The 27,739-nt window shown below is 44.0% G+C and overlaps 1 protein-coding gene across 5 annotated transcripts in view; it reads right to left on the minus strand.

Annotated features, from left to right (window-relative positions):
• Positions 1–27,739, minus strand: part of inpp4b (inositol polyphosphate-4-phosphatase type II B) — a 514,249-nt gene that overhangs the window by 82,066 nt on the left and 404,444 nt on the right. For all 5 annotated transcript variants that reach the window (XM_078404977.1, XM_078404995.1, XM_078404967.1 and 2 more), the window contains 3 exons: positions 19,488–19,635; positions 11,660–11,790; positions 7,481–7,588 (listed from right to left, as the gene is read on the minus strand). In XM_078404977.1, the coding sequence (XP_078261103.1) occupies positions 7,481–7,588; positions 11,660–11,790; positions 19,488–19,635 (387 nt within the window). The remainder of the gene's footprint in view (positions 1–7,480; positions 7,589–11,659; positions 11,791–19,487; positions 19,636–27,739) is intronic.

Below are 27,739 nucleotides of genomic sequence, written 5' to 3' on the forward strand. Positions count from 1 at the left end.
GTAGAGGAACCACGGGGGGAGGTGGTTACCTGAAATTAGAGAATTGAATGATCATGTTGTCAGGTTATAAACAACCAATGTGGAATATGAGGTGCTGATCCTCTATTTTGTGTTCAATCTCACCCTGGCAACGAAGGAACCTAAAGACAGACATGTATTGGGGAGGGGATTTGAAATGACTTACAACCAGGAGCTCCAGATGGACAATCCACTGATTAGTAGATTTTTCATTGTTAATTTTGGTCTCCCAAACTCTACAACTACACTTCACAAAAGTTTTAATAAAAACACTGCTGTTCATTGATTTATAGTGCACTCTGGTAAAACTGTGATATGGCTAAACTATCTTTTCAATTTTAAGCATGGCTATGTGACGAATTTTCAGCTGTCATCCCTTTGATAAAGTATTGATTTTGCTGCTCCCAATGGATTATTCGCATCTTACTGCTAGAATTGTAGCAGTGAGAATACTAGGTGCAAGAAAAGTAACAAGCATCTCCTCCATCAACCCTAGATTAATAATAATAATAATATTCATTTATTGTCATTGCAACGAGTACAACGAAATTAAAAAATAGCCAATCCTGACTATTGTTAAGATTCAAGATAAAAAAAATCAATTAGTTAAAAAATCTCCATACTTTATAAACATGGGATTATTTTGTTGAAATTAAGTTAGCTTTAATGGGTTTTTAAGGATAAATCACCAACAAAGGCTGGAACCATTCTTGACTAAAGGTGTTAGAGATTTATTAATTATTGCACAAAATGACTAATTAGCATAATAGCTTCGACCTTTTTGATGAACTTATCTTTTAGGTGGTGGTGTTTAACATCCTTTGCAAATATGCCAATGGGAAATGGGCTCGAAGCTATTAGCTTTTATCTACATTGTGCAGCACTGTGTGGCTCATGCAAACTGTATGGGAATTAGACTCAGGTAGAGTCAACAAATTAAACATGCAAAAAATATGGTAATAGAAAGGAGTGACCTTATAGAAGATCATGTCCATTTACTTTCCAGATTCACTGCAATACTAAAACAAATCCAAGACATAAATCAAATCTGTAGCATCTTCATGACTGAAAGATAGATCTGATGGATGATCAAAGTTTATGAAAAGCAATTTTGGAAAAACAAGATGGGTTTTCATTGCACTAACATGGTAAAATCATAAACACTGTAAGATTCAGCCTAAAAAGGTGAAAGCACTGTATGTCCTGCAAAACAGGAACCAGAACTCTCCATGTGATAAAAGTATTTTTTTAAACTACATTGACTTGTTGTCAAAATAATCATGCTACTTTTAAAAATGTCATTAGTTCTTATGAATTAAAAGCCAATATGTGTGATGCCCTAATGTGGTAGCAACTACACTAACTAAATGAAATACCACAACTGCCCTCAAACTATATTTCTCTGTGCATCTGAACAGAAAATGTGCATCTTAGAAATAAATCTTGCATTCATAGACCCATGCCTGGCCTAAGGCAAAGCAATTATGAAACTGTTTTGTCTCTACTGCCTTGATCAATAATGTGGTGCACAAATTCACTGGTCTTGGATAATCAATCATGGATTTGTTTGCATTGCAAATCCGGAACTGCTGAGTGTCAATTATTTGGAATAGAGCACATCGTCTAAGGTGACAAGTCAGAATGGGACTGCAAGAATCAAAATTTTCTTTTATCGGTTAAGAATTTTTTGAGATCTGGATGTTATTGCCAAATCTAACATTTATTGGCCACACTAATCTCATTTCAAATGGACAAGATGTTACAGTGAAAAATTGCTGAACTTTCTAAGTGGTCCTCTGGCAGTATTTAAAGGACATTAGGGCTGTTCTTCCTTTGGCCAAACCAACATGTCTCTGTGCAATATTACTGAAAAAAACCTGTTTGTTATTATTTGTGGAAATTTGATGGCAAGGGAATTTAGATTAGAACTGTGCACAGAGATAACATTTTAATATATTTTGCACATATATCTTTACTCAAACCACCAGATTGGGGAGTGATCCAGAATGAAGATTTGCAATAAAGTAGTGAAAATATCGACAAACATAAAAGGTCACAAAAGGAAACATTTACTCTCAGTGTGATGCGGAACACTCCATTTGATAAGTCTGATTGACAGTGAGGCACAGGCATGGTTCTTGGTTAGTCTTAGACAATAATTTCTGCGTTATACAATGGTGCTAGTTGTACAGCATTAAAAACGGGCCCTTCAGCCCATCATATCAAGGCTGACTTTTTTGCTCAACACCAATAAACCCATTTGCTTGTATCTGACCCATATCCTTCTGTGCCTTGGCTACTTAAGTGTCTATCTAAATGCCTCATAAAATTAGTAAATGGATTTGATTCTACCATCTCATCTGGCAGCATGTTCCACAGAGATAATCACATGTAAAAAGCTTCACACTCAGATCCTCTTTAAAAGTCTCCTCTAACCTTGAAGTCATATTTTTGATATCCCTACCACGAGAAAATGACTTTGACTACCTCAATAGTGCTTTATTTCTCACATATACAACTGCGCAGTGAAATTCTTTTTGTATTTATTACACATTCGGATGCCGCCAAAATTATTCAAAGTCCATGGTCGGACTGCGCGTACTGGAGTAATGGAGCAGTTCCTAAGAACAGAGGTCACGATCTCACTTTATTCATTGTTACTTGTACAGAGTTCTAGTGAAATGTTCATTCTGCATGGTCTCCCTCAAACCATACCATATACAAGTACAAGTACAATAATCCACTTCTGGAACAGTACACTGAGAATCACCACTTTCTGGCGCCATCTTGCAACTTCAAAGTCTCTGAAACATCTGATCTAGGCAGAGAAAGACATGGAATTCTTATATATGATGCCTTAGGAACTGTGCTGGAATTTTGAATTAAAAACAAAACGTTGGAGGATCTCAGTGGACCGCGCAACATGGAGGTGAGGGAATAGGCGACGTATTAGTTCAGGACACTTCTTTTTGGCTGATCAGGGTCCTGACCATAAAAGTCGCCTGTCCATTCCCTCCACAAATGCTGCCTGACCCACTGTGTAACACCAACACTTTGTATTTTGTTGCAGTTCTTATATACTTCACTTCAAGGCCTGGTGTTCTGGTTGCACTGGACTGATGGATTTGGCCTGGTACACCATGATGCCGTCAGTTCCTTCCAGCGTTGCTCAGTGTAAGTGCTGCAGGTCGTGCTCCCCTGACCGCCTCTGTCAGCACCACGACTCGAGACCTCCGGAGGTTTGGAATGTCCCCAACAACTCTCACCAACTGTTACAGATGTGCAGGAGATAGATTTTTATCGGAATGCATCACAGCATGTTTTGGGAACAACTCTATCCAAGACCGCAAGAAATTGAAGAGAATTGTGGACGTCAGACCATCACACGAAACAACCTCCCTTCCATTGTCTCCATCTACACTTCACGCTGCTACAGCAAGGCCTCCAGCATAATCAAGGACTAGTCTCACTGCCTCTTCTCCTATCTCCCATCAGGCAAGAGGTACAGATGTGTGAAAACACACACCTCCAGATCCAGGGACTGACTGTTTCTTCCCAGCTGACATCAGGCAACTGAGCCATCCTATCAACAACTAGAGAGCAGTCCTGAGCTACCATCTACCTCATTGGAGACACTCGGACTATATTTAATCGGACTTTACGAGACTTTATCTTGCACTATACGTTATTCCCTTTATCCTGTATCTGTACATTGTGGACGGTTCGATTGTAATCATGTATAGTCTTTCCACTGACTGGATAGTATGCAACAAAAAGCTTTTCACTGTACCTCAGTACACGTGACAATAAACTAAACCTGCCGCCTCCAGTAGATGCTCCTCAGCTTTCATACGCAGAGGATGGTATGTCCAGCTTCCTGAGTCGATTGTGGAACTTTAGACATTTTTCAAGAGCATCAGAATCTACCCTACCCATAATGTTGTATCCTTCAGTCAGATCACCCCTCAATCTCCTTCACTCCAAGGAAAATAAGCCCAACTACAAGAACGGGGTCATTAAGTCAGAAAGGATGCAAAAGAGAATCACCAGGGTGTTACTTGCATTTGCTGGATTGAATTATAGAGGGAGGTGGCATCAGCTGGGACTTCTCTCTTTGGCATGTAGGAGGCCATGGGGTGACCTTATTGAGGTGCATAGGATCATGGGCAGTGTGGATCAAGTCAATGCTCACAGTCTTTTCCTCAGGTCAGGGATTCTAATGCTAGAGGGTAATGGTGTAAGGTGAAAAGAGAGAGAATTAAGATGGTTAGGGTTAAGGAGCTGATAGGGGAACAATTTAAGATGGACCTCAGGAGCAACTTTTTCACTTTGAGGACAGTCCACATCTGGAACAAGCTATGAGAGGAGGCAGTAGAAGCAGACACAATTACAACTTCAACATAAGTTTGAACAGATGTGGATAGGAAGGGTTTTTGAGGAGTTCAGTATGGGGCAAATACAGGCAAATGTGACTAACTCAGAATCACAACTTGGTCAGCATGGGCAAGGTGGATCGATCTATGACTCTAAGCATAGTTTATCTAATGTCTCCAAATACTAAAGCCCTCCAATCCAGTCATCACCCTGGTGTATCTTGTCTGCACTCTCTGTAATACAACCCTATCCTTCCAATATCGTGGCGTTCAGAACTACATACAATAAGACAAGTGCAACCTAATCATTGTTCAAAGGGAGGAGTCACAAATTCCGGGCATCATGTGGGAGGACCACTGAAACAACGCAGGTTCTATGGTCGTTAATTCTCAAATAGAACTGTACATACATGGCCAGCCCACAGGTACATTTTCAAGTGAAGAGTTTTGTGAACAGTGAGGAAATGGTTCACATTGAATCACATGAGTAATTGACTATCATTTATCTCAGCTGCAGTGCTATGCCATTGCAAGGCATTCTCACTGAATGCAACTCAGCCACACAGTTTCTGACAAATGTGTGCCTCCAGCACCGACATAGATCCAAAATAATACCTTGCCGATACAGAATATGGAAGTGTATGAAGGAACTGCAGATGCTGGTTTAAACTGAGGATAGATACAAAAAGCTGGAATAACACAGCAGGTCAGGCAGCAATTCTGGAGAGAAGGAATGGGTGACGTTTCGGGTCTGAAGAAGGGTCTCAACCTGAAACGTCACCCATTCCTTGTCTCCAGAGTTGCAGCCTGTCCCGCTGAGCTACTCCAGCTTTTTGTGTATATTTACAGATTATAAAAGGTTTAGCTATCCTCCGCTTCTCACAATTGATCATGTCGTCATCAGCCGGTGTTATTCCTATGCTAACATGCTTATCATCAGGACAAAAAGCAACCAAGAGCTCTATGAGTTCTACACGCAGTACTCCAGATGTTGTCTTAGTCATGAGCCAGACATAAGAATCAATAGACATTTTAAAGTTAAGGTACTCAGTACCATTGAAACATAAATACCCTCAATTTTAAACTGTCGCAATGAATTCTACAGATTCACCATCCTCTAACTAAAGAAATTCCTTCTCATCTGCTTTCTAAAAGTACATCCTTTTATTCTGAAGATGTGCCCTCTGGTCCTAGACTCTCCTAATAGTGGAACCATCCTCTCCACATCCACTCTATCCAGGCCTTTCATTATTCAGTAAGTTTCAATGTGGTGCCCCCTCATCCTTCTAAACCCCAGCGAGTACAGGCCCAGAGCCATCAAACGCTCATCATACATTAACCCAATCATCCTCAGATCATTCTCGTACACTTCCTCTAGACCCTCTCCAATGCCAGCGCATCCTTCCTCAGAAATGGGGCACAAAACTGTTCACCGTACTCCAAATGCGGTCTGACCAGCGCCTTAGAAAACCTCAGTGATATGTCCCTGCCTTTATATTCTAGCTCTCTTGAAATGAATGCTAACATTGCATTTGCCTTCCTTACTCCCAATTCAAACTGCAAATTAACCATGTGGGAATCTTGCACCAGCACTCCCAAGTCCCTTTGCACCTCCATTTTATCTAGAAAATATAAAGCTCAGGCAGATTTCTCCACCTGATCTCTCCTACATGTATGCTTTTACTGACAGTGATTGAACAAAGGCTCGTCGCATTAATGTTAAGGGCAACTCTTCCACCATAATGCCATCATTACCTGATGGCCACAATGCTACTCCCAGAAGAGCTTGCAAGGAAAAAAAAAATCAGGTCCAAGATCCCAATTATCATCTCTTTTTCTCACCTTAGTCACAAAGCTGTTCCAGAATCCAGACTCAAAGGTTTCACAGGTCTTTTATTGTCACATGTATCAATTAAGGTACAGTGATACAGCCATACTAAAAAAAAGCACCAAGCTACACAGATACATAAAGTACATAAACATCCACCACAGCGGATTTCCCACATTCCTCATTAATGGAACGCAATAAAGTCTAATCTTCTTCCCTCATTCTTCTTCCACGGTCGGGGCAGTCGAACCATATGCAGTCGGGGTGATCGAAGCTCCCGCAGCTGGCGATCGAAGCTCCCGCAGCTGGCGATCGAAGCTCCCACTGTCGGTGCTCCCGAAGTTGGTCACTAACCAGGGACCGCCCGCTCCAGGATGTTAAAGTCCGCAGGCTTCCGCGGTTGGAGCTCCCGAAGTCGGTCTCCAGCGGAGGCCGCCAACTCCTCGATGTTAGGCCGCAGTGCGGATGGAGATACAATATGGAAAAAAGTCGCATCTCCATCAAGGTACGAGATTAAAAAAAGTTTCCCACAACTCCCCCACCTAAAACAAGCTAAACACTAAAAACATACATTTAACACATACTAAAAAAACACAACAAAGAAAAAAGGGACAGACAGATTGTTGGCAAGGCAGCCATTGATGGCGCCACCCGGACTCATACCCAGTACTTGCAACAGAAATGGATCCTTCCTGGGTGACATTGTTGTAACAGCATATCGAGTACTTAGCTTAGCAACTGAACCATCTGAGGAACCCAATTGTGCCACATTCATCCAACAACTAAAATAAAATTACCTTACATCAATGAATGTTTTCCTCCAGGAGAAACGACATGGTAGCTTTGTTTTCAAAGAGCTCCACAAAAAAATGCTAGTCAGGATTATGGAACTCACAGGAAAGTTAAAATTAACATTTTCACTTTAATTTTTAAGGACACCAAACTACACACCATAAAGCTGCAGTACCATTGAAGGCATTTGAATAAATCTACCCGTCTGTCCAAATCCCAAATTTCCAGTCTCTCTCCCAGCAACTGCCAGGAACAGGCCGCAGCCCTGGATTTACGAGATTTACTCCATGACATGATGGCCTTAACATATGCCCATTCACTTGAACACAATGTGACTTTTGAATTTCCAGCAGAGGGCCCAGAAACATAACATCACATTCCAACTGCTGCGAGTGACAACAGAATATTAGGCAATAGCATTTAAATCTGCAGTGCAGAAAAATGATGAATGTCACGAAACGATTCTCACCTGTTTTGGCAGAATTGTTCTGAATTTGCATTCGTTGTAAATGCAGATTAACAGGAACAAATTCAAGTTTTTTTTCCCCTCTGCTGCAGCTTGCTTTAAATGATGACCCTGCAAATCAAACACACATGTTGTAATAGTTGTCATATCGAGGCAAATGAGCAAAGATTTCCTAAGCCCAGCCCCGTTGCCTTGAATTATAACACATTCCCCGCCTGCCTACACCTATTTGATATCTTGCTCACCCCCCTCCCCCCCTCTCTGAGATATGTCCAAAACAATGAATTCTGTTGACTCCAGCCAGCAAAAAAAAATCAGTTTCATAAAATTGGCACAATGATAAAGAAAGTTCTCTCCAACACCGTTTTGAATTTAATTTATACTGCCAAGATGACTCCAGAAACCCGCACTGGATCAGCATTCTTGTCACAGCTGCTATATATTCTCTGGCAGAGTAGCCTTCCCCAGAGTCTCTAAATGGTCTTACGGAATAATAAGTGGCAGTGAATCTAAAAGAGCAATTTGTCTGTAATTGTTGCAAGTTACAACAACTATTGTATATTTCAGGACATGGAGAGTGGGCAAGAGTCTGAAAATAAGTTCTGATGATTTGCAAAAAGATACAGAGTAAAGATACTAGAAGAGCAAGATGAACCACTCCGTCGAAATTGCCTATTCGACGGAGTGAAGTGTAGTATGCAAATGAGCGTAACGTCCACCATTTTAGTAAGCAAAACCCACCGTTTGTTATGCCTCTTGTAGTGTAATCAGTGTTTTGGGGGAACAGTATGTGTGATGATACCATAAAAATGCAGAATATATCTCATCTATCAATTCACAGATTTTTGTTATTTTTCTTTTAAAATGTTTCTGCAAGTTTCTGCCTACTAAAATGGCACCATGACATACTACGGTTTTTAGGGTCAAGTGGTCTATCTTGCTCTGCTCTATTATCTTTGATACAGACTAACCAATAGGCTAAAGTAGTATAGGCCCAACCAATGAACAGAAACAAGGTTCGGAGCTAATACGACCTCTTAATTTGCTGTATGTCACTCAAGTAACAGCAGACCATGACGTGGAAGGTCAGAACTATTTCCCACTTTGGGGTGATGTTTAATGGAATGGCTACAACTGGTTCTTATACGACATGTTCTCTCATTTTTAAATGTAGCTTGAATTGATGAGTAACACTGTGCATTCTTGTAATAACTTCTTATTCTTTTGCCATCTGTTCAATAGCTGATTTGTGGGATATCCTGTAAAGTAAAGCACATGGGATCCATGGATGACTTTGTAGATTGAAGTTGAAATTGGCTAGTTCGTAGAAGACAGTGGGTATTGGTGCAAGGATGCTATTTTGATTGTGACCAGTCATGTTTGGCAGGGATGAGTGTGTTAGAACCTCTAATTTTTTAAATGATATACGATTTGGACACAAATGTAGATAGGCTGATGAGTAAGTTTTCTCACAATACCAAAATTGGCAGTTGTGGGTAATTAAGAAGGTTGTCAAAGGATACAGTAAGATATGGAGCAGTTGGAAACACGGATGGAGAAATGGTAGATAGAGTTTAATCCAGACAAATGGGAAGGGTTGCACTTTGAAAGGTCAAATGTAAGGAAAACGTATACAATAAACAACAGGATCTTGAGGGGTATTGATGTACAGAGGGATCCTAGGTTTAAGTCCACAGATCCCTGAAAGTGGCAACAAAACTGGATAGGGTTTTAATGAAGAAGATGTGTGTATGTTTGCCTTCAATGATTGGAGCGTTGAGCCCAAAATTTGGGAAGATATGTTGCAGCTGTTTAAAATTTTGTTTACGCTGCATTTGGAGTACTTATGTGCAATTCTGGCTACGGCATTATGGAGAGTCCACAGATCCCTGAAAGTGGCAACAAAATGCCACTTGGATCCCATGTGGAGGTTTTGGAGAAGGTGCACAAGAGATTCACTGGGATACTTCTGACCCACTGTTACTCCAGCTGTTTGTGTCTATCTTAGCTTTAAACCAACATTTGCAGTTCCTTCCTACACACTGGGATACTTTTTAGATTAGAGTATAGTGTAAAGAAAGGCTGGGACAAATGTGAATTGTTTATCTGGGACACCGGAGATTCAGAGAAACTTGATAGAAATGTATAATGTTATGAGAGGCCGAGATAGGGTGGACAGTCAGAGTATGTTTCCCAGGGTGGAAATGTAGCACTTTGTATCTTTTTTGTAAGCCAGCATCTGCAGTTCCATGTATCACCTCAACTGATTGATTGTCTTAGAGGAAAGGTTTGATAGAGTGGACTTGCATTTGCTGGAGTTTATAGGAAAAAGCGGGTGCATGATTGAATCCCAATTGTTTTAAAGATGAAGCTATTGTTTTTTTTGGCCATGAGTCTTTGAAATTATCTTCCTCAAAGATGAAAGAAAGTAAGAGACTCTGAATAATTTTAAGGCAGGCACAGAGATTCTTCAAAAGTAAGAGGGTGAAAGGTTGCTGTAGATAAATAGAAATATGTAGAGGTTATAATCCAATCTGCTATGATCATACTAAATGGCAGAGCAAGTTCAAGACATCTCATGGCCTTCTTTTGCTCTCAATATTATGTTTGTACATATGCAATAGGGATCAGAAATATGGATGGATTTCCATTCTGATCAAAATCAAAGTCATTGGACTGCAGTGAGCACTCTCTTAATTAAATGAACCTTTGATACAATGTTGTATCGGTAAACAGCAATAGAGATCTGTACAGCTTCTGAAAGTGATTGCGACAGGTTTTCTGGTTATGTTTTAATAAATACCATGAAATTCTATTAATTGTTTTCAGAGTCTCTGCATATTCTAGAAAGAAAGAGGTGATCCAATCATAATGTTACCTGAAATAACATTGTACGTTAGCTATTCAAAACTTTAAGGTAATGATTTGCAAACATCTGAATGATAAGGTTGATGAGATGTTTTCTTTTTGCACAACGTTAATTTTCTGGTTTGATAATGTAGCCCATTATAAAATACAAGATGTATGTAATAATTGAAAACACATCAAGGTACAAAATATTCATTGGACAATTAATCTGTAAAAACTCCTGTTTCAACGCATTCAGATTGAAAAAAATCGCAGACAATGCAAACGTTGAACAATCAATTGTTTTCCCCATTTTATGAGATTGACTTCTCAGTAGAGCAGACTAATTTTAATGATTGAATTTGTTTTACTGATTGGCTCATCAATTTTGATCACTTACTGTCACTTCTATATTAAAATAAATTTGTATTAAAAATCGGTGTTGATTATATTTTCATCATATTGACATTTAAATGAATTAAATTAACTGCAGAATTACTTTTCCAAATTTAATAATATATCATCAAAAATGTACTGAAAATTTATATGTCCAGTTTTGATTTGTAAAATTTGTTCAAATCTATCCAAAATGTATTTACACAAGTTAATAACAGAGATACCAGATAACTTTGTAAAAATCCCCTTATGTTACTGCTGCATGGAATCATACAGCAGGACATATCATGGTAAAAAAACACGTTAGAACATGTTATGAAAAAAATCCTTTCTAAGCAAATCATCTTTAAATGGACAATGTAGCCCACACTGCCCAATGTATTTACTTCATCTATTTTCAACATGTCTCCTGTAGTTAAGAGAGGGCTTTTCTTCAACCACTGACGAATAAACCACGAGCACATCAGCGAAAGAAGAGCTGCGATTATTTTCAGCTAATGATCTTGGATACTCCCATTAAAATAGCAGTCTGAAATATTTTAATGGAATTCAGAACACCTCTGCTTTTTTTAAACTCAGATTGAGACAACAATTGCTCCCCTTAAATGGGTCCTTCTGGGATGCAGGCTGATATTTTAAGTGAAAGTGTACATTATTGGAAGAGAAGTCAAAACAATCAAGGTTTCAAGGTCAGTTTATTGTCACATGTACTAGTTAAGGTACAGTGAAATTAGACTAAAATTTAAATTTATTTTAATTCTCAAGTTGTTCCAGATCAATTCTGCTTTTTTGCCCCTTGACATTCACAATGATTTGGGAAGTAAAACTGACTAATTTTCTGTCAATTCACAAAAAAATGACAAGCATGTAGCAAATTCTAAATGGTTCTTATTTGAATAACCAGGGCCTCCATTTTATTGCTTGCGCTACATATTGTACCTGAGAATTTATTGAGCTCCGCAAGTACTTCCTTATAGCTGCTAATCATTCGTTGGTAGTGGTGGGTTACATTTTGTCGTAGAGTGTCCCAATGTGCAGAAAGCTCACCTAGCTCCTCGAGATCTTGCAGCCTAATACATGGACATAAAAAGACGTTTTAATCGTGAATTTCAAACTAGTTGAACAGCAAAGTATCAATAAATTACCAGTTAAAAAAGGACTCACTGTGATGGATGTTTCTTTTTTTTGTGTGTTGGTTGGGGTTGTGTAATTTGCTTGTTTTTATTGCTTTTATTATTGGACTGTGGGTGACTAAATTTTGTCCAAAAAAACTTGTTTTTTGGATGACAAATAAAGATATCTTGAATCTTGATCTTGAATCTTGAATTATAGTACTACATAAGATGTGCCAGCACACGTCAGAATTAAATAAAATATAAACTCCCAATAAATGGACTGGAAATTGTTCAGCATAATAGCAGAGGAGAGTACAACTTACTTACTCCTAATAAGTCAGACCATACAACAAATCCAGGCCTATATCTCAACACACATTTACTGTTAGGAACGACGACCATAATCCTTTGGTGGAGATGTGAGGCAGCAGCACTACCTGTTGGCCACTGTACCACCTTCTCTTGCACCTGAGAAGTCACAGAGGTGTCCCCCTCCACTCAGTGAACCACATGCATTAACTCTTGTGAGTGCTGTCAGGCTAATCACAATTTCTCATTGGAACAATCCGTATTTGTCTGCAGACACAGCCAGTTGGTCTTTGGAAGAATCGGCCCATTGCCAATGGATTAAAACCTTGTAACTCTCTGCAGAGCAGCACTGTGGAACTGCAGTGATTCAAAATGACAGCACTTTCACCTGGGCAATTAGGAATAGGCATTAAACACTGACCTTATCACTGACATCCATATCTTTCAAATAAAATAAAACAAATTTTGAGTATACTTATTATTATACTTATCGTATCATGACCACTTCAAGAGCAGTTTTATATCACTTTTTGAATAGAACAGTTGAATTGTTAAATTATTAAATTGATCTAATAGCTTATGAAAATTCTGTAACAAAAATATTGTCAATATCCTACTCAAATAGTTTTTGGTTTATGACCATAAAATCTTAACTTCAGCTCAGCAGTATGAAATGCACTATTGTTGATGTCAATGTAAAGCAGATTAGAAAGCGCAGTTGTTACTAAGATTTTAGTTAGCTCTAACAAAATAGAGATGAATTTCTGGGCAATTCTATTTGAGTATTGTAGTGGCCTGGCGGAGGCCAGAGAAAAGGCAAGACGCCAGGCAGTGTTTAGTTAGATTCTTTTATTAGGCTGTGAGCTCCGGCCCACAGCGTAGTTCTCCTAGCGATAAGATACGCCTTCCCTTGGCCTGGCTTTTAACCCCTTTCGCCTGTCCGTCACGTAACGAGGGGGCTGACCCAAGGAGTGGCCTGATCCGCCACAGGACCCCCCCCCCAAGAACCGGAGGTACAAAACGGACAGGAGGGCGCACGAGGCGACCAGCCCGGGTGCGCACCATGACCGGCGCAGGGACCGGCGACTGACCGACAGGTGGAGGGGTCGTAGCAGACACTGGAGGGGGTAGCTTGGACGGGGGGCGACAGCGCGGGCGGGGCTGTGCAACCGGCACCGGCCGATCAATGTCCACGTGTGCCGGCTTCAGCCGTGCGACCGAAACAGTCTCTCTGCGACCCCCCATGTCCAGAACGAATGTGGCCGAGCCGTGTTGCAGGACCCGGAAGGGGCCCTCGTACGGCCGCTGGAGAAGTGATCGGTGTGCGTCCCTGCGCAGGAACACAAACTGGCAGTCCTCCAGAGCGGCAGGGACGTGTGGCTGGAATGTCCCATGACGTGACGTGGGCACAGGTGCCAGCCTGCCCACCGTCTGCCGAAGACGTTGCAGGGCGTCAGAAGGCTGCTCCACTCGACCCTGCGCTGGTGGGATGAACTCCCCGGGAACCGTCAAGGGGGCCCCGTACACCAACTCGGCGGAGGAGGAGGCCAAGTCCTCCTTGGGTGCGGTGCGGATCCCCAGCAAAACCCACGGCAGGGCGTCCACCCAGTCTGGGCCCGTGAGCCGAGCCTTCAGGGCAGCTTTCAGCTGGCGGTGAAAACGTTCCACCAACCCGTTCGACTGTGGATGGTACGCCGTAGTGTGGTGTAGGCTGACACCCAAGAGTCTTGCCATGGCCGACCACAGTTCCGAAGTGAACTGTGGCCCCCGGTCGGATGTAATGTCCAGTGGCACCCCGAACCGGGCGATCCAGTGCGCCGCCAAGGCCCGCGCGCAGGTGGCCGTCGAGGTGTCTGACAGCGGAATGGTCTCCGGCCACCGCGTGAAGCGATCTACCACAGTGAAGAGGTAGGTCATGCCCCGGGACGGCGGCAGCGGCCCCACGATGTCCACATGAATGTGGTCGAAGCGCTGCCGAGGGACACGAAACTCTTGCAGAGGCGCACGCACGTGTCGCTGGATTTTTGAAGTTTGGCACGGGATGCAGGTGCGTGCCCAGTGTGCGACCTGCTTACGCAGCCCGTGCCACATGAAACGGGAGGATACAAGGGCCACCGTCGCCCGAATGGAGGGGTGAGACAGCCCATGGAGCACCTCGAATACCCTGCGACGCCAGACGACAGGGACGATGGGCCGCGGCAGGCCAGTGGAGGTGTCGCACAACAGTGTTGTATCCCCGGGGCCACAGACAATGTCCTCCAGCTGCAGGCCGGACACGGCTGTACGATAGGCGGCCATCTCCTCGTCCCCCAGCTGTGCGGCTGCTAGGGCGGAATAGTCGATCCCCCCGGCCATTTGTAGGACGGCGTGGATCGCGGGTCTAGACAGGGCGTCGGCCACCCTGTTGTTTTTTCCCTCCACGAACCGAATTGAGGTGGTGTATTCCGACACATAAGCCAATTGTCTCTGTTGCCGCGCAGACCACGGATCCGAAACCTTGGCGAACGCAAAGGTGAGTGGCTTGTGGTCTGTGAACGCGGTGAAGGGTCTCCCCTCTAGGAAGTACCGAAGGTGGCGTACCGCGAGGTAGAGGGCGAGGAGCTCCCGGTCGAACGCGCTGTAATGCCGTTGGGCCCCGCTGAGGTGCCTGCTAAAGAAGGCGAGTGGCCGCCAACACCCGCCGATGTGCTGCTCTAGCACCGCACCGACCGCCACCTCAGAAGCGTCCACGGTCAGGGCGGTTGGGGCATCCTCCTTAGGCTTCGACCCTGTCCGGAAGAGGTACCACCCCTTGTGGGGTCACCCGGTGGCCGAGGAAATCGATGGCCGTCACCCCAAAACGGCACTTGGAAGTATTGATTGACAACCCGTACTCGCTGAGGCGTTTACACAGCTGGTGGAGGTGGGTGCAGTGCTCCTGCTTCGAGCGGCTGGCCACGAGTACGTCGTCCAAGTACACAAAGACGAATTCCAGGCCACGGCACACACAGTCCATAAGCCGTTGGAAGGCCTGTGCGGCGTTCTTCAACCCGAACGGCATCCGTAGGAACTCGAATAGGCCGAATGTCCGGGAAGTCCACCAGGATGCGCGCGTACGTCGCATCCACGGACGACAGGTGTTCGACGTTGGGGGAGACCGGCCTCAGCGTGCTGGAGTGCACCAGGCGCTGCCGCCTGACATCCACGAGCATGGAATGCGCCCGCAGGAAGTCGGCGCCCAGCAGCGGCTGGGAAACATCGGCAATGATGAACCGCCACGTGAACCAGCTGTCGCCGAAGTTAAGGGCGAGCTGGCAGACCCCGTAAGTGTTGATGGGGCTACCGTTCGCCGCAGTGAGGAGGGGGCCGCGTTTGCCCGTATGGATATCGGCGGTGGAAGGAGGTAGGACGCTCACCTCTGCTCCAGTGTCGACGAGGAACCGACCCCCGGTGCGGCGATCCCGGGCGAACACACGATGGATCTGGCCGGCCGCCGAAGGGATCACTGACGGCCGGCCCTTGCGTTTCCCGGAAAGGCACAGGGTAGGCGACATTGCTTGGCGTTCGGTCCCCAACGACGGTGATAATAGCACCAGCCTTTGCTGGTGTCCGGTGGTGGTGCAGACTGGGATGCCCACCAGCGACCTCCGGTGGTCTCCAGCGGTATTGGAGGTGGTGCTGCTTGGGCCGACCACCAGCGACCTCTGGTGGCGTCTGGCTGAATTGTCGGCGGGCCGTGCGAGAAGGGCGTGCCGGCACCGGGGTGCCCGATGGCGGCCGGATTTCGCCGCGGGGGTCGCCCTGAAACGGGGTCGACGGCGGCCCCAGCTTGCTGTTGGCCTTCCGACGCCGCGGAAAAGACGGCTAGGGCTTGCAGGTCCTCCCGACGGGACATCCAAATTTGATCAGCGCGCTCGCCCAGCCGCTGCGTGTCGGTGAAGGGATCCTCAGCGAGCTGAGAACGGAGGTCGACCGGGAGCTGCCGCAGGTAGGCCTGCTTGAATAAGAAACAGGGCGGGTGGTCGCCCATAAGGGCGAGCATGTCCTCCAGAAGGGCCGACGGCCGTCGGTCCCCGAGCCCCCCCTGGCTCATAACGCGAGTTGCCCTCTCGGCGTCGCTGAGGCCGAACCTCCTGATAAGGAGTTCTTTAAGGCCCTTATATTTGTCAGCCGCGGGGGGGTCATTAAGGTAAGGCTTTACTCGCCTTGCTGTCGCCTGGTCCAGGGCGCCGACGACATAAAAGTACTTCGTCAAGTCGACGGTTACCCCTCGCACAGCAAACTGTGCCTCTGCCTGCTGGAACCAGACCTCAGGCTCTTCGGTCCACAGGGTCGGGAGTTTGAGGGAGACGGCCTCGAGGTCGGCAGGACCGAGGGCGGCAGGACCGGGTTGCACGAGGGCGGCAGGACCGGGTTGCACATTATCGTTTGACATCACTACGTGTGATGTCCGTCGAGGTCACCAATGTAGTGGCCTGGCGGAGGCCAGAGAAAAGGCAAGACGCCAGGCAGTGTTTAGTTAGATTCTTTTATTAGGCTGTGAGCTCCTGCCCACAGCGTAGTTCTCCTAGGGATAAGATACGCCTTCCCTTGGCCTGGCTTTTAACCCCTTTCGCCTGTCCGTCACGTAACGAGGGGGCTGACCCAAGGAGTGGCCTGATCCGCCACAGTATAATCATTTTACAATAGATGAATAAATCTGAAATATAATACAAATCTTATTTTTTAAATGGCCTTGCCATGCCAAAATCAAACTATTCGACTGATTATGCCCAGGTGTCCGGCTATTAGAATATGAAGTTGCAATGAAGTTCCACAAACACAAGCCACCCAGGTCATAAAGTGCCTCAATTTGGCATGCTTGCATACACGGAACACGAGTACATTGTTCCCAAGATTTAAAATTGTATCCAGAGTTCATTTAATACATGTTGGGGCTTTTTAACAGCTTTTCAGCAGAAATTACTGAACAAACTAGCTAATTGTTGATGCTTCTGTTCAAACCCACTTTACATAAATCACAAATGCAAAAAGAAATTAAGAAAGATAAGAAAATTTGTATCGCTACAGCAGAGAAGGGAAGATAATTGACAGAATTTCTGATAATCGGGTGGTACTTGGTGGCGCTAGCCTACCAGACTTTCTGAATGATTGGATATCACTCCTATTTATACTCCAACACACTTTTACCATTTTTATTGTAATGTTACATAGTAGCACACCAATCTTTCTCAAGTGTCTGGGTAGTTTAAAGGCAGTGTGGGAAATAGGATCCCAGCGAGATTAAAGAGAGCATGCGAATGAATCTAGAGATCATGGAAAATGGGGCTCTAGCGAGTTTTGAGGAAGCACGAGAAACAGGGCCATAGCAAGTTTGAAGGGAGTATAGGAGATGGGCCTCAAAGAGTGTAAATAAAATAAGGAAAATAGAGCCTGAGGGAGTTTCAAGGAAGCGCGGGAAACAGGTCCCCAATTAATGTAAAGGCAGCACGAGTTGTACACATACCCCAGTTTGCATTGAAGGTGCAAAGTAGAGATGGTTGAAATCTTCAAATTCATAGGAGTCAATATCACCAACAACTACTCCTGGACCACCCATATTGAAGCAACGACCAAAAAAGCACACCAATGCCTCTACTTCCTTAGAAGGCTTTGGAAATTCGGCATGTCCCCGACAACTCTCACCAACCTCTACAGATGCGCCATAAAAAGCTTTTTATCAGGATTGTGAAGTATCTCTGGCCAGTTGTGAAGTTGATTGGATATGATATTTTAAAGTTTATTTACTTAACCACTAAGTTAATTGAAACTATTATGGTGTTAAACCTGGGGGGTCTCAGAATTCAAGAGTTGCCATCAAATTCCACGGTAAGGTGCTACCACATTTGGCATGTTTTTTCACCATTTCCCAGGCCAGATTCACTTCCTGTTTGACAGACAGCGCCTTTTCTGACTCTAACACTTCCCCTTAATGAACTATGGGCCAACAGACACCCGCACCATCAGCGATCGCAGCCTCGCCAACAGTATGTCTGTCGTTTTGTCTTTTTTGTTATTTTTAGTGTGTTTTAGAAAGCATATGTTAATGTTCTCTGGTTTGTTTTATGTGGGGGGTGGGGGAGGGGGGTCAGGGGAAACTTTTTTTTCAATCTCTTACCTTGACGGAGATGCGATTGTTTTCTGGATCATATCTCCGGTCGCTCTGCAGCCTAACATCATGGAGCTGGCGGCCTTACTCGAGACTGACATTGAGCCCTACCGCAGGGCCATGGACTTATCATCGGAGCCTGCGATCCGTTGCCTGGGATCGACGCTCCACCCGCAGCCTGCAGATCTCAACATCGAGGAGCCCGCAGTCTCGGGTAGAGACTAATGTCGGGAAGATCTAAGCCGCAGGAGGTTTGACCAGCCCTGACTCGGGAGTCCGATCGCTTGGCGTGGGGAGCTGAGATCCCCCAATGCGGGAGCTTGATTGCCCCGACGCGGAGGGCCCGACAACGGAAGGTTTGAGTGCCCCGACCATAGGAGAACAAAGAAGGGTTGAATGTTTTTTGCCTTCCATCGCAGAGAGGAGTGTGGAGGAGTCACTGTGGTGGATGCTCATATTGAAAATTTATTTGGATGTCTTGGTGCTCTTTATTGGCATGACTGTATGGCAATCTGAATTTCACTGTACCTTAATTGGTACATGTGGCAATAAACTGACCGTGAAACATTAAGTCTATTCAGTGTTGGCAAATCACACTATTGGCTCCCTTCAGATTCATGGCTCCAATGTGGTAAAATGCTAGTTACATGCAGAAATTGTAATACAACCCATACAGGAAACGTGTGGCATGTTGCCTGCATTTCAATCAGTGGAGGTGTATTAGTCAGATACAGGGATCAGCTCAAGCTTTTTCCACAATCTCCTCAGTAATATTCCCCTGCAACTATTAGCCATACAGAAGCATCCTGATAAACTTCAATAGATATTTGTTTCAGAAGTCAAATGGTATTGATTAAATTAAAATGCTACATCAACTGTTCACTGCATTACTTATCTGGAAAAGAATCCACAAGCGTAATATATTGCTGAACGATACAGTAAAGAGCGCTTGGAAAACCTGGATGGAGTGAAGCATCGATTATTAATTTTACAAATGATTATTCAGTTATAATCCAGTTTCTGAATTAACATACAACTTCTATGAAGTTACTCATCTACAAAGTCTACATGAAGTGTAACTAATAGGGTCAAATTGCAAATTAATTACAGAAAATTAGCAGGGGATTTGAAAAGAGATACCTTCTTAAATGTGATGCTGGTACATTTTACTCTGATTAAAGATGAAAAAAATCTTGATCATTCTGTCGCATTTTACCTTCTTGTATCTTCTTGGATGAAGAGTTCTATCAGTTGTTTAGGGATGTGGAAGGACAGTGTACTTTCAGCCATTTGTTCTCGTACACAGATCCACCTGCCATTAGCTGTAGGCAATCTGTATACTTTCCAAATTATATTTTTAAACACTGCAAGGAAGAAAAATTATTACAGTAAATTATAATGCAAATAGATGCAGTCTGATAATTATTTAATTACAATAAACAAATATATAATAACAAAGCTGCTTTGCTGAATAATGACGAGACCGTCTATCAGATTGTTGCTGCTACGGTCAGCTTGCAGGTCAGCCTGATATCAACATGGCTCTGAATATCATTGTTCAAACAGGAGTTACAACACACCAGTAATTTGTCCTCCAATAGATTACACCAATTATTGAGGCTCAGGCATGAAAATTGGCAGCAAATTGTGATGCACAAGTCATTGATGTCCTTCAGCTTCATGGCATTCACAATCCATCACTACCATTCTACTGCTGCCACTGATATTGTGCATCAGCCAACTAGATCTGCAATTGTGCAATCCAAAGCCATGCCAACAATATCTGGAGCTGCATAAGATCATCCTTCGTAGCCTTTGGCAGCTTCTGCCATTGGAAAGTATAAGCTATCAACTAGTCCACTACAACCAGGAAATAGCAGGGCAGGCAAAAAACAGAGGAAAGGTCTTGTTTTTTCTTGTGTGGTTTGTCAACAGTTATACGGTTTTAATACTGAGTAGAACCATATATTTATGGTCACCATATATCTTTCAATTTTCTGTTCCAAAGTCCCTCCGCTCTTCAGCTGCTTTAGCTGATACATCTTGCTAAAATATACAAATGTATTGCAACACTTTAGCTTGTAAATGTTCTCAAACCACAACCATGAAGACAAATAAGGATTTAAGTCACAAATGGAATTCAAGGATACAAGACACAGGTTGGCATTGAACTGTTAATTCTGGAAGAAAAGTGATGGAAGGAATAGTTGTGTATTGAGCAGAATGAAGGAACGACCAGAGCACTGGTTGAAATGAAGATAGAAGCTGGCATAAACTTTGCTTACCAAGGTCAGATATAAAATTAAGCAGAGACAGAGCTTTTTGAGGTTGTAATCCAGTAATGGAAGAAAATGAAAGCACAACAGGAAGGTTTTGTGCAATTGTACACAGAAACATCTAAAATATCGCTTCAAAAACAAGGAAAAACTACAAGCTCTTCAAACATCATGAATACAGTGTTGACTACTTTATTTGCGCTTGTTTTGATGGTTGGAAAACTATAAAACTGTGGTGTTTTCAAAATAACCATCAATTAACCTCCAGACATCAATTGATCACTAGAGGGAAGGTTCCTGCTGGGATTGAGGGGAAAGAACATCACAGTGCATTTAAAGTAAAAGTTCCCAGTGGGAGACCTGAAAACAAAAGGGTATCAGACGGATTGCATCTTGCCTGCTTTTAGTAAAGTTGTTAAGAGATGCTTATTGCACCCAGTAGGTCACCACAAGCACCGGAGGGGTTCTTCAGGACAGTATTTTGGTTCCAGTTCATATTCTGATTGATAACAATAATCATTTGTGCCCTGCAGTTCTCTCCTGTTTCAGTCGTTTTATTGTGTCTACTCGAAGCCAAAGATCCTTCTGTTGATGGACACAATACAAAGCTAAAGAGTTGGTTACGGCAAGCTCTCTCTGCATACTGTGCACTCAGTAAGGAGACACGATTTGCCAACTGCAGGAGAATGAAGGTGATTTAGACTTTACAGACGCTCTCCTTCTCATCTAGCCCTGCAAAAAGCTGCTCATCTGTTACAACAGCTGCAGTGCCCTCCATAATGTTTGGGACAAAAACCCACCATTTATTTATTTGTCTCTGTACTCCGCAATTTGAGAATTATAATAGAAAAAATCACATGTGGTTAAAGTGCACATTGTCAGATTTTAATAAAGGCCATTTTAATACATTTTGGTTTCACCATGTAGAAATTACAGCTGTGTTTATACATAGTCCCCCCCATTTCAGGGCACCATAATGTTTGGGACACATGGCTTCACAGGCAATTGTAATTGCTCAGGTGTGTTTAAATGCCTCCTTAATGCAGGTATAAGAGAGCTCTCAGCACCATAGTTCTTCCTCCAATCTTTCCATCATATCTGGAAACTTTTATTGCTGTTTATCAACATGTGGACCAAAGTTGTGCCAATGAAAGTCAAAGAAGCCATTATAAGACCGAGAAACAAGAACACAACTGTTAGAGACAGCAGCCAAACAGGCTTACCAAAATCAACTGTTTGGAACATCATTAAGAAGAAAGAGAGCACTGGTGAGCTTACTAATTGCAAAGGGACTGGCAGGCCAAGGAAGACCTCCACAGCTGATGAAAGAATAATTCTCTCTATAATAAAAAATCTTCAAACACCTGTCCGACAGATCAGAAACACTCTTCTGGAGTCAGGTGTGGATTTGTCATTGACCACTCTCCGCAGAAGACTTCATGAACAGAAATACAGAGGCTACGCTGCAAGATGCAAACCACTGGTTAGCCGCAAAAATAGGATGGCCAGGTTACAGCTTGCCAAGAAGCACTTAAAAGAACAACAACAGTTCTGGAAAAGGGTCTTGTGGACAGATGAGACGAAGATTAACTTATATCAGAGTGATGTTAAGAGCAAAGTATGGAGGAGAGAAGGAATTGCCCAAGATCGAAAGCATACCACCTCAACTAAAAACATGCAGGTTTGTAGTTAATTAGCTTCTATAAAATTGTCCCTATTGTGCACGGTTGAACGCTGGCTGATGCGGGCGGACTCAGTGGGCAGATGGGCTCGTTTCCATGCTGTATCACTAAACTAAACTAATTTCATGAAGCTCTTAATGATATGGCATGAAATTGACCCTATTCTTTTACTTAAATTATTAATGCTGAAATTATATTGACTAATATACGGTTAAAATATTGGTTGTTCAAAAGTAAAGTGAAGAATTAATTATTTATAAACTAGAATTGTGAGAGGTGACTACAACTTCATGGGTCTGACAGTCTGATAACTTTATTAATAAAACCACCAGGCCTTAATAATATAAATGAATTATTGATTAAACCTAGAATTTTACATTTCTCCAGCAGGCACAATGTTAAAATATTGATAACTATTGCATTTTAAAATTAATAAGCATAGGAACAGTATAATGATATAATTGGTTGAATGGTAACCCCACTTTAATGAAAAATAGAGCTAATGTGAAATCAGGAACATAATGTTGAACACAGGCCTGGTTTTTAGCCTGATCTCTTTATCAGTTCTAACCCCAATAAATCTTCTGATCCCAATAATATAAAGGAGGATAGCAAAAGTTTTTTTAGGTACGTGAAGAGGAAAAAAATAGTCAAGGCAAATGTGGGTCCCTTGAAGACAGAAGCAGGGGAATTTATTATGGGGAACAAAGAAATGGCAGACGAGTTAAACCGTTACTTTGGATCTGTCTTCACTGAGGAAGATACACACAATCTCCCAAATGTTCTAGGGGCTGGAGAACCTAGGGTGATGGAGGAACTGAAGGAAATCCACATTAGGCAGGAAATGGTTTTGGGTAGACTGATGGGACTGAAGGCTGATAAATCCCCAGGGCCTGATGGTCTGCATCCCAGAGTACTTAAGGAGGTGGCTCTAGAAATAGTGGAAGCATTGGAGATCATTTTTCAATGTTCTATAGATTCAGGATCAGTTCCTGTGGATTGGAGGATAGCAAATGTTATCCCACTTTTTAAGAAAGGAGGGAGAGAGAAAACGGGTAATTATAGACCAGTTAGTCTGACATCAGTGGTGGGGAAAATGCTGGAGTCAATTATAAAAGACGAAATTGCTGAGCATTTGGATAGCAGTAACGGGATCGTTCCGAGTCAGCATGGATTTACGAAGGGGAAATCATGCTTGACAAATCTACTGGAATTTTTTGAGGATGTAACTAGGAAAATTGACAAGGGAGAGTCAGTGGATGTGGTGTACCTCGACTTTCAGAAAGCCTTCGACAAGGTCCCACATAGGAGATTAGTGGGCAAAATTAGGGCACATGGTATTGGGGGTAGGGTACTGACATGGATAGAAAATTGGTTAACAGACAGAAAGCAAAGAGTGGGGATAAATGGGTCCCTTTCGGAATGGCAGGTAGTGACCAGTGGGGTACCGCAAGGTTCGGTGCTGGGACCCCAGCTATTTACGATATACATTAATGACTTAGACGGAGGGATTAAAAGTACCATTAGCAAATTTGCAGATGATACTAAGTTGGGGGGTAGTGTGAATTGTGAGGAAGATGCAATAAGGCTGCAGGGTGACCTGGACAGGTTGTGTGAGTGGGCGGATACATGGCAGATGCAGTTTAATGTAGATAAGTGTGAGGTTATTCACTTTGGAAGTAAGAATAGAAAGGCAGATTATTATCTGAATGGTGTCAAGTTAGGAGGAGGGGGAGTTCAACGAGATCTGGGTGTCCTAGTGCATCAGTCAATGAAAGGAAGCATGCAGGTTCAGCAGGCAGTGAAGAAAGCCAATGGAATGTTGGCCTTCGTAACAAGAGGAGTTGAGTATAGGAGCAAAGAGGTCCTTCTACAGTTGTACCGGGCCCTGGTGAGACCGCACCTGGAGTACTGTGTGCAGTTTTGGTCTCCAAATTTGAGGAAGGATATTCTTGCTATGGAGGGCGTGCAGCGTAGGTTCACTAGATTAATTCCCGGAATGGCGGGACTGTCGTATGTTGAAAGGCTGGAGCGATTGGGCTTGTATACACTGGAATTTAGAAGGATGAGGGGGGATCTTATTGAAACATATAAGATAATTAGGGGATTGGACACATTAGAGGCAGATAACATGTTCCCAATGTTGGGGGAGTCCAGAACAAGGGGCCACAGTTTGAGAATAAGGGGTAGGCCATTTAGAACGGAGATGAGGAAGAACTTTTTCAGTCAGAGGGTGGTGAAGGTGTGGAATTCTCTGCCTCAGAAGGCAGTGGAGGCCAGTTCGTTGGATGCTTTCAAGAGAGAGCTGGATAGAGCTCTTAAGGATAGCGGAGTGAGGGGGTATGGGGAGAAGGCAGGAACGGGGTACTGATTGATAGTGATCAGCCATGATCGCATTGAATGGCGGTGCTGGCTCGAAGGGCTGAATGGCCTACTCCTGCACCTATTGTCTATTGTCTATTGTCTATTGTCAAACCCTCCACATTGTTCCAACACATGGGTTTTTCACACGCGCACACACAGAGAGAGATCAACCCTAGCTGTAACTGTAAGCCCCACAACAATGTGCCTGCAAATTTAAAAATCACTGACTCACCGTGAAACATATAATTTATGTGCCTTAACAAGTAAATGTCAATGTCTCAGTAATTTTCTCTTTTTATTTTCAATTAGTGCCAGAAATGAACATTTTCTAGTCAATAAAATACACGCCTAGTAAAATTCAAGATTCTCTGCACAGTTAATTTTTATTCTCATCCTCAAGGGATACTTCCATTGTACAACTTTGCACTTTACCATTCCTTGCATAGCTCTATCTCTCAGGGCCACTTTGAATAAGCTATTCAAAGCAGTTCAAAATTGTACAATAACAGCATCCTGTAGACTTGTATCTGCTCAAACAAAGTTGAGGCAATCCAAAAATCAGGTCACCTTTACAAGAATGTCACCAGTCAGAGACTGTAGTGCCGGCTTGCAGGAAGTCAAAGGAGGATCAAAGCAGCCTCTGCTGAGAGAGCGCTATCGGCTACGAGATGGCTTCCTGTATCATGGGAAATCTGAAACTCCTACTGAATTGAAAATCAAATCTTAACAAGCAGGCTAAAATATTCAACAAGTTCATAAATGTTTCCCCCCAAAAACGACTGGATTAATGTATAAGAAACTAACTGCAGATGCTGGTACAAATCAAAGGTATTTATTCACAAAATGCTGGAGTAACTCAGCAAGTCAGGCAGCATCTCGGGAGAGAAGGAATGGGTGACGTTTCGGGTCGAGACCCTTCTTCAGACTACTGGATTCATGTAGTTTGATTCTTAACAAAAATACAAAATTCAAATCTGTTCTAGCACCTCCATGGCTCTGACAATCAACACAGAACAGCACAACTAAAGGTAGCTCAAAAAGATTGGCACCCACATAATAATTTAAAATTCAGCAAATCTATCCATAGATGAGACTATTGAGCCTTTCTGAATGCTGATCCCCTCCCGACAGACAGACACAGCTAACTCCAAAGACTCCAGTTTTATTCTAAAATTGTAATGGACCATATCCTATGCCTGGATTCTACCCCTGCACAAAAAAAAGGTGCAACTATTTGATCACAGACAGTGGAGCTTATTCTGATTGAGGAGGAAAAGCTATCCATGGTGTAGATGGTTATGCATGCAACCTATACTGTAGCTACCTTATCACCACTAACCACGCCCCATCCTATTAGTACAACTGTAGTCTCCTCCCTTTGTTCCACCCTTTTTAGGTCCCGGTACGTCTGAAGGCTGGATGCAGTCAGTGCTGGGACGTGTGTGCCATGTGCTATAATAAACTACCAGTAAAGGTTACAGTGTGTCAGAGAACACTCCTTTACATGGTGTCAGAAGTGGGATGCGAGCGTTTCCCGTTTACCGGTTTTCATTTATTTTGTTCCCGTTAGTGCCCAGTTTCGGGTTTCCCTCGATATGGCGTCCTCATGCCGAAAGCCATCTCCCCTTGTCTTCGATGCCGACATTGCGGAACGATGGTCGACTTTTGTGATGGACTACACTCACTACGTCAATATTGCGAACCGGAACGACCCAGCCGCGGTCAAAGCATCACTTTTGCTCAACCTGGCCGGTCCCGACGCAATGAAGAGAGCTCAAGCCTTTGTCTATGCACCAGCGGTCCTGGATGACAACGACCAGCCGGTCGAGCCAGCTGAATCGGCCGACGACCCGGTATGTCTTTTGCGCAAATTCGCGGAGCTATGCGACCTGCCCTCCAACCGTATACTGGAGCGGGCCAGGTTCTTCTCACGCAAGCAACAGCCGGATGAACCTGTTGAATGCTTCATTGCCGACCTGCGACACCTTGCCCAGCGGTGCCGATTCGAAACCATGCGCGACCAGCTCGTCAGAGACATTCTCGTTACCGGTATGGTCGATCAGAAGCTGCGTGCCGACCTGCTGCAACGGCCTGACCTAACCCTGACTCAAGCAATGCATGCGTGCCGCATTGCCGAAGTGGTCCACCATCCTCACGGAGAGAGGGGGTCTGACAACCGAGCCGTAAATTTAACTGGAGTTGCTGGACAACGACGGATGAGGGAGAACTTTCGCCCTCCACAGCGGCCCGTTCGCACACCCCGGGACCCAAGATCTAACAAGTGTCCTAACTGCAGCTACGTACACTCCTCAGAATCACAGTGCCCAGCCCTTGGGAAGACATGCAATTTCTGCGGGAGAAGAAACCATTTTGCAGCTGCCTGCCGATCCCGTGGGAAAGTTCCCTCAGCTCCCAGACAACTCCTAGACAATCTTTTGCAGGTTGATAGCGAGATGGACTCTGAGCCCAGCTTTTCCACGGGAGATGTAAGTATTTACACTCTCCTCCACAGCCGATCTCGCCTCCCCGATCCTTCTGTGAACATAACTGTCAACAATAAGTGTTTCTCTGCTAAACTTGACACGGGGGCGAAGGTGAACGTAATGTCAACAAAGCTGTTCCACCGGATAAGGAATAATGAGCTGCTGATTGCCGACCGCTCTGTTTTGCGTGCCTATGGGGGAGAGGAACTAACACCTGTGGGGAGGGCGACCTTCCACTGCGTGCTGCAGGAAGGTTCCCAGGACCTGTCTTTCTTCATTCTGGACAGTGACTGTGTGACGTTGCTTAGCAACCGGGCATGCCAGGATCTTGGGCTGGTGTCGTTTAACCATACGGTCCACAAGGTGCAACCTGTGATGGATCCACTATGTGAGTACCCAGACCTGTTTGACGACAAGCTGGGGAAGCTGCCGGTGGTGTACAAGATCGCGACAGACCCATCTGTGGAGCCCGTGATCCGTCCACCCCACAGGGTGTCTTTTGCCATGAAGGGCAAAGTGGAGAATATGCTCAAGGACATGGTCAACATGGGAGTGCTGGAGGCTGTCAGCGATCCAACCGTATGGGTCTCCACCATGGTCGCCACGTTGAAGAAAGGAAAAAATGAGATACGGGTGTGCATTAACCCCAAGGACTTAAATATG

Source organism: Rhinoraja longicauda, chromosome 1 (genome assembly GCF_053455715.1).
Source record: "Rhinoraja longicauda isolate Sanriku21f chromosome 1, sRhiLon1.1, whole genome shotgun sequence".
In the NCBI taxonomy this organism is placed as follows: domain Eukaryota; kingdom Metazoa; phylum Chordata; class Chondrichthyes; order Rajiformes; family Arhynchobatidae; genus Rhinoraja; species Rhinoraja longicauda.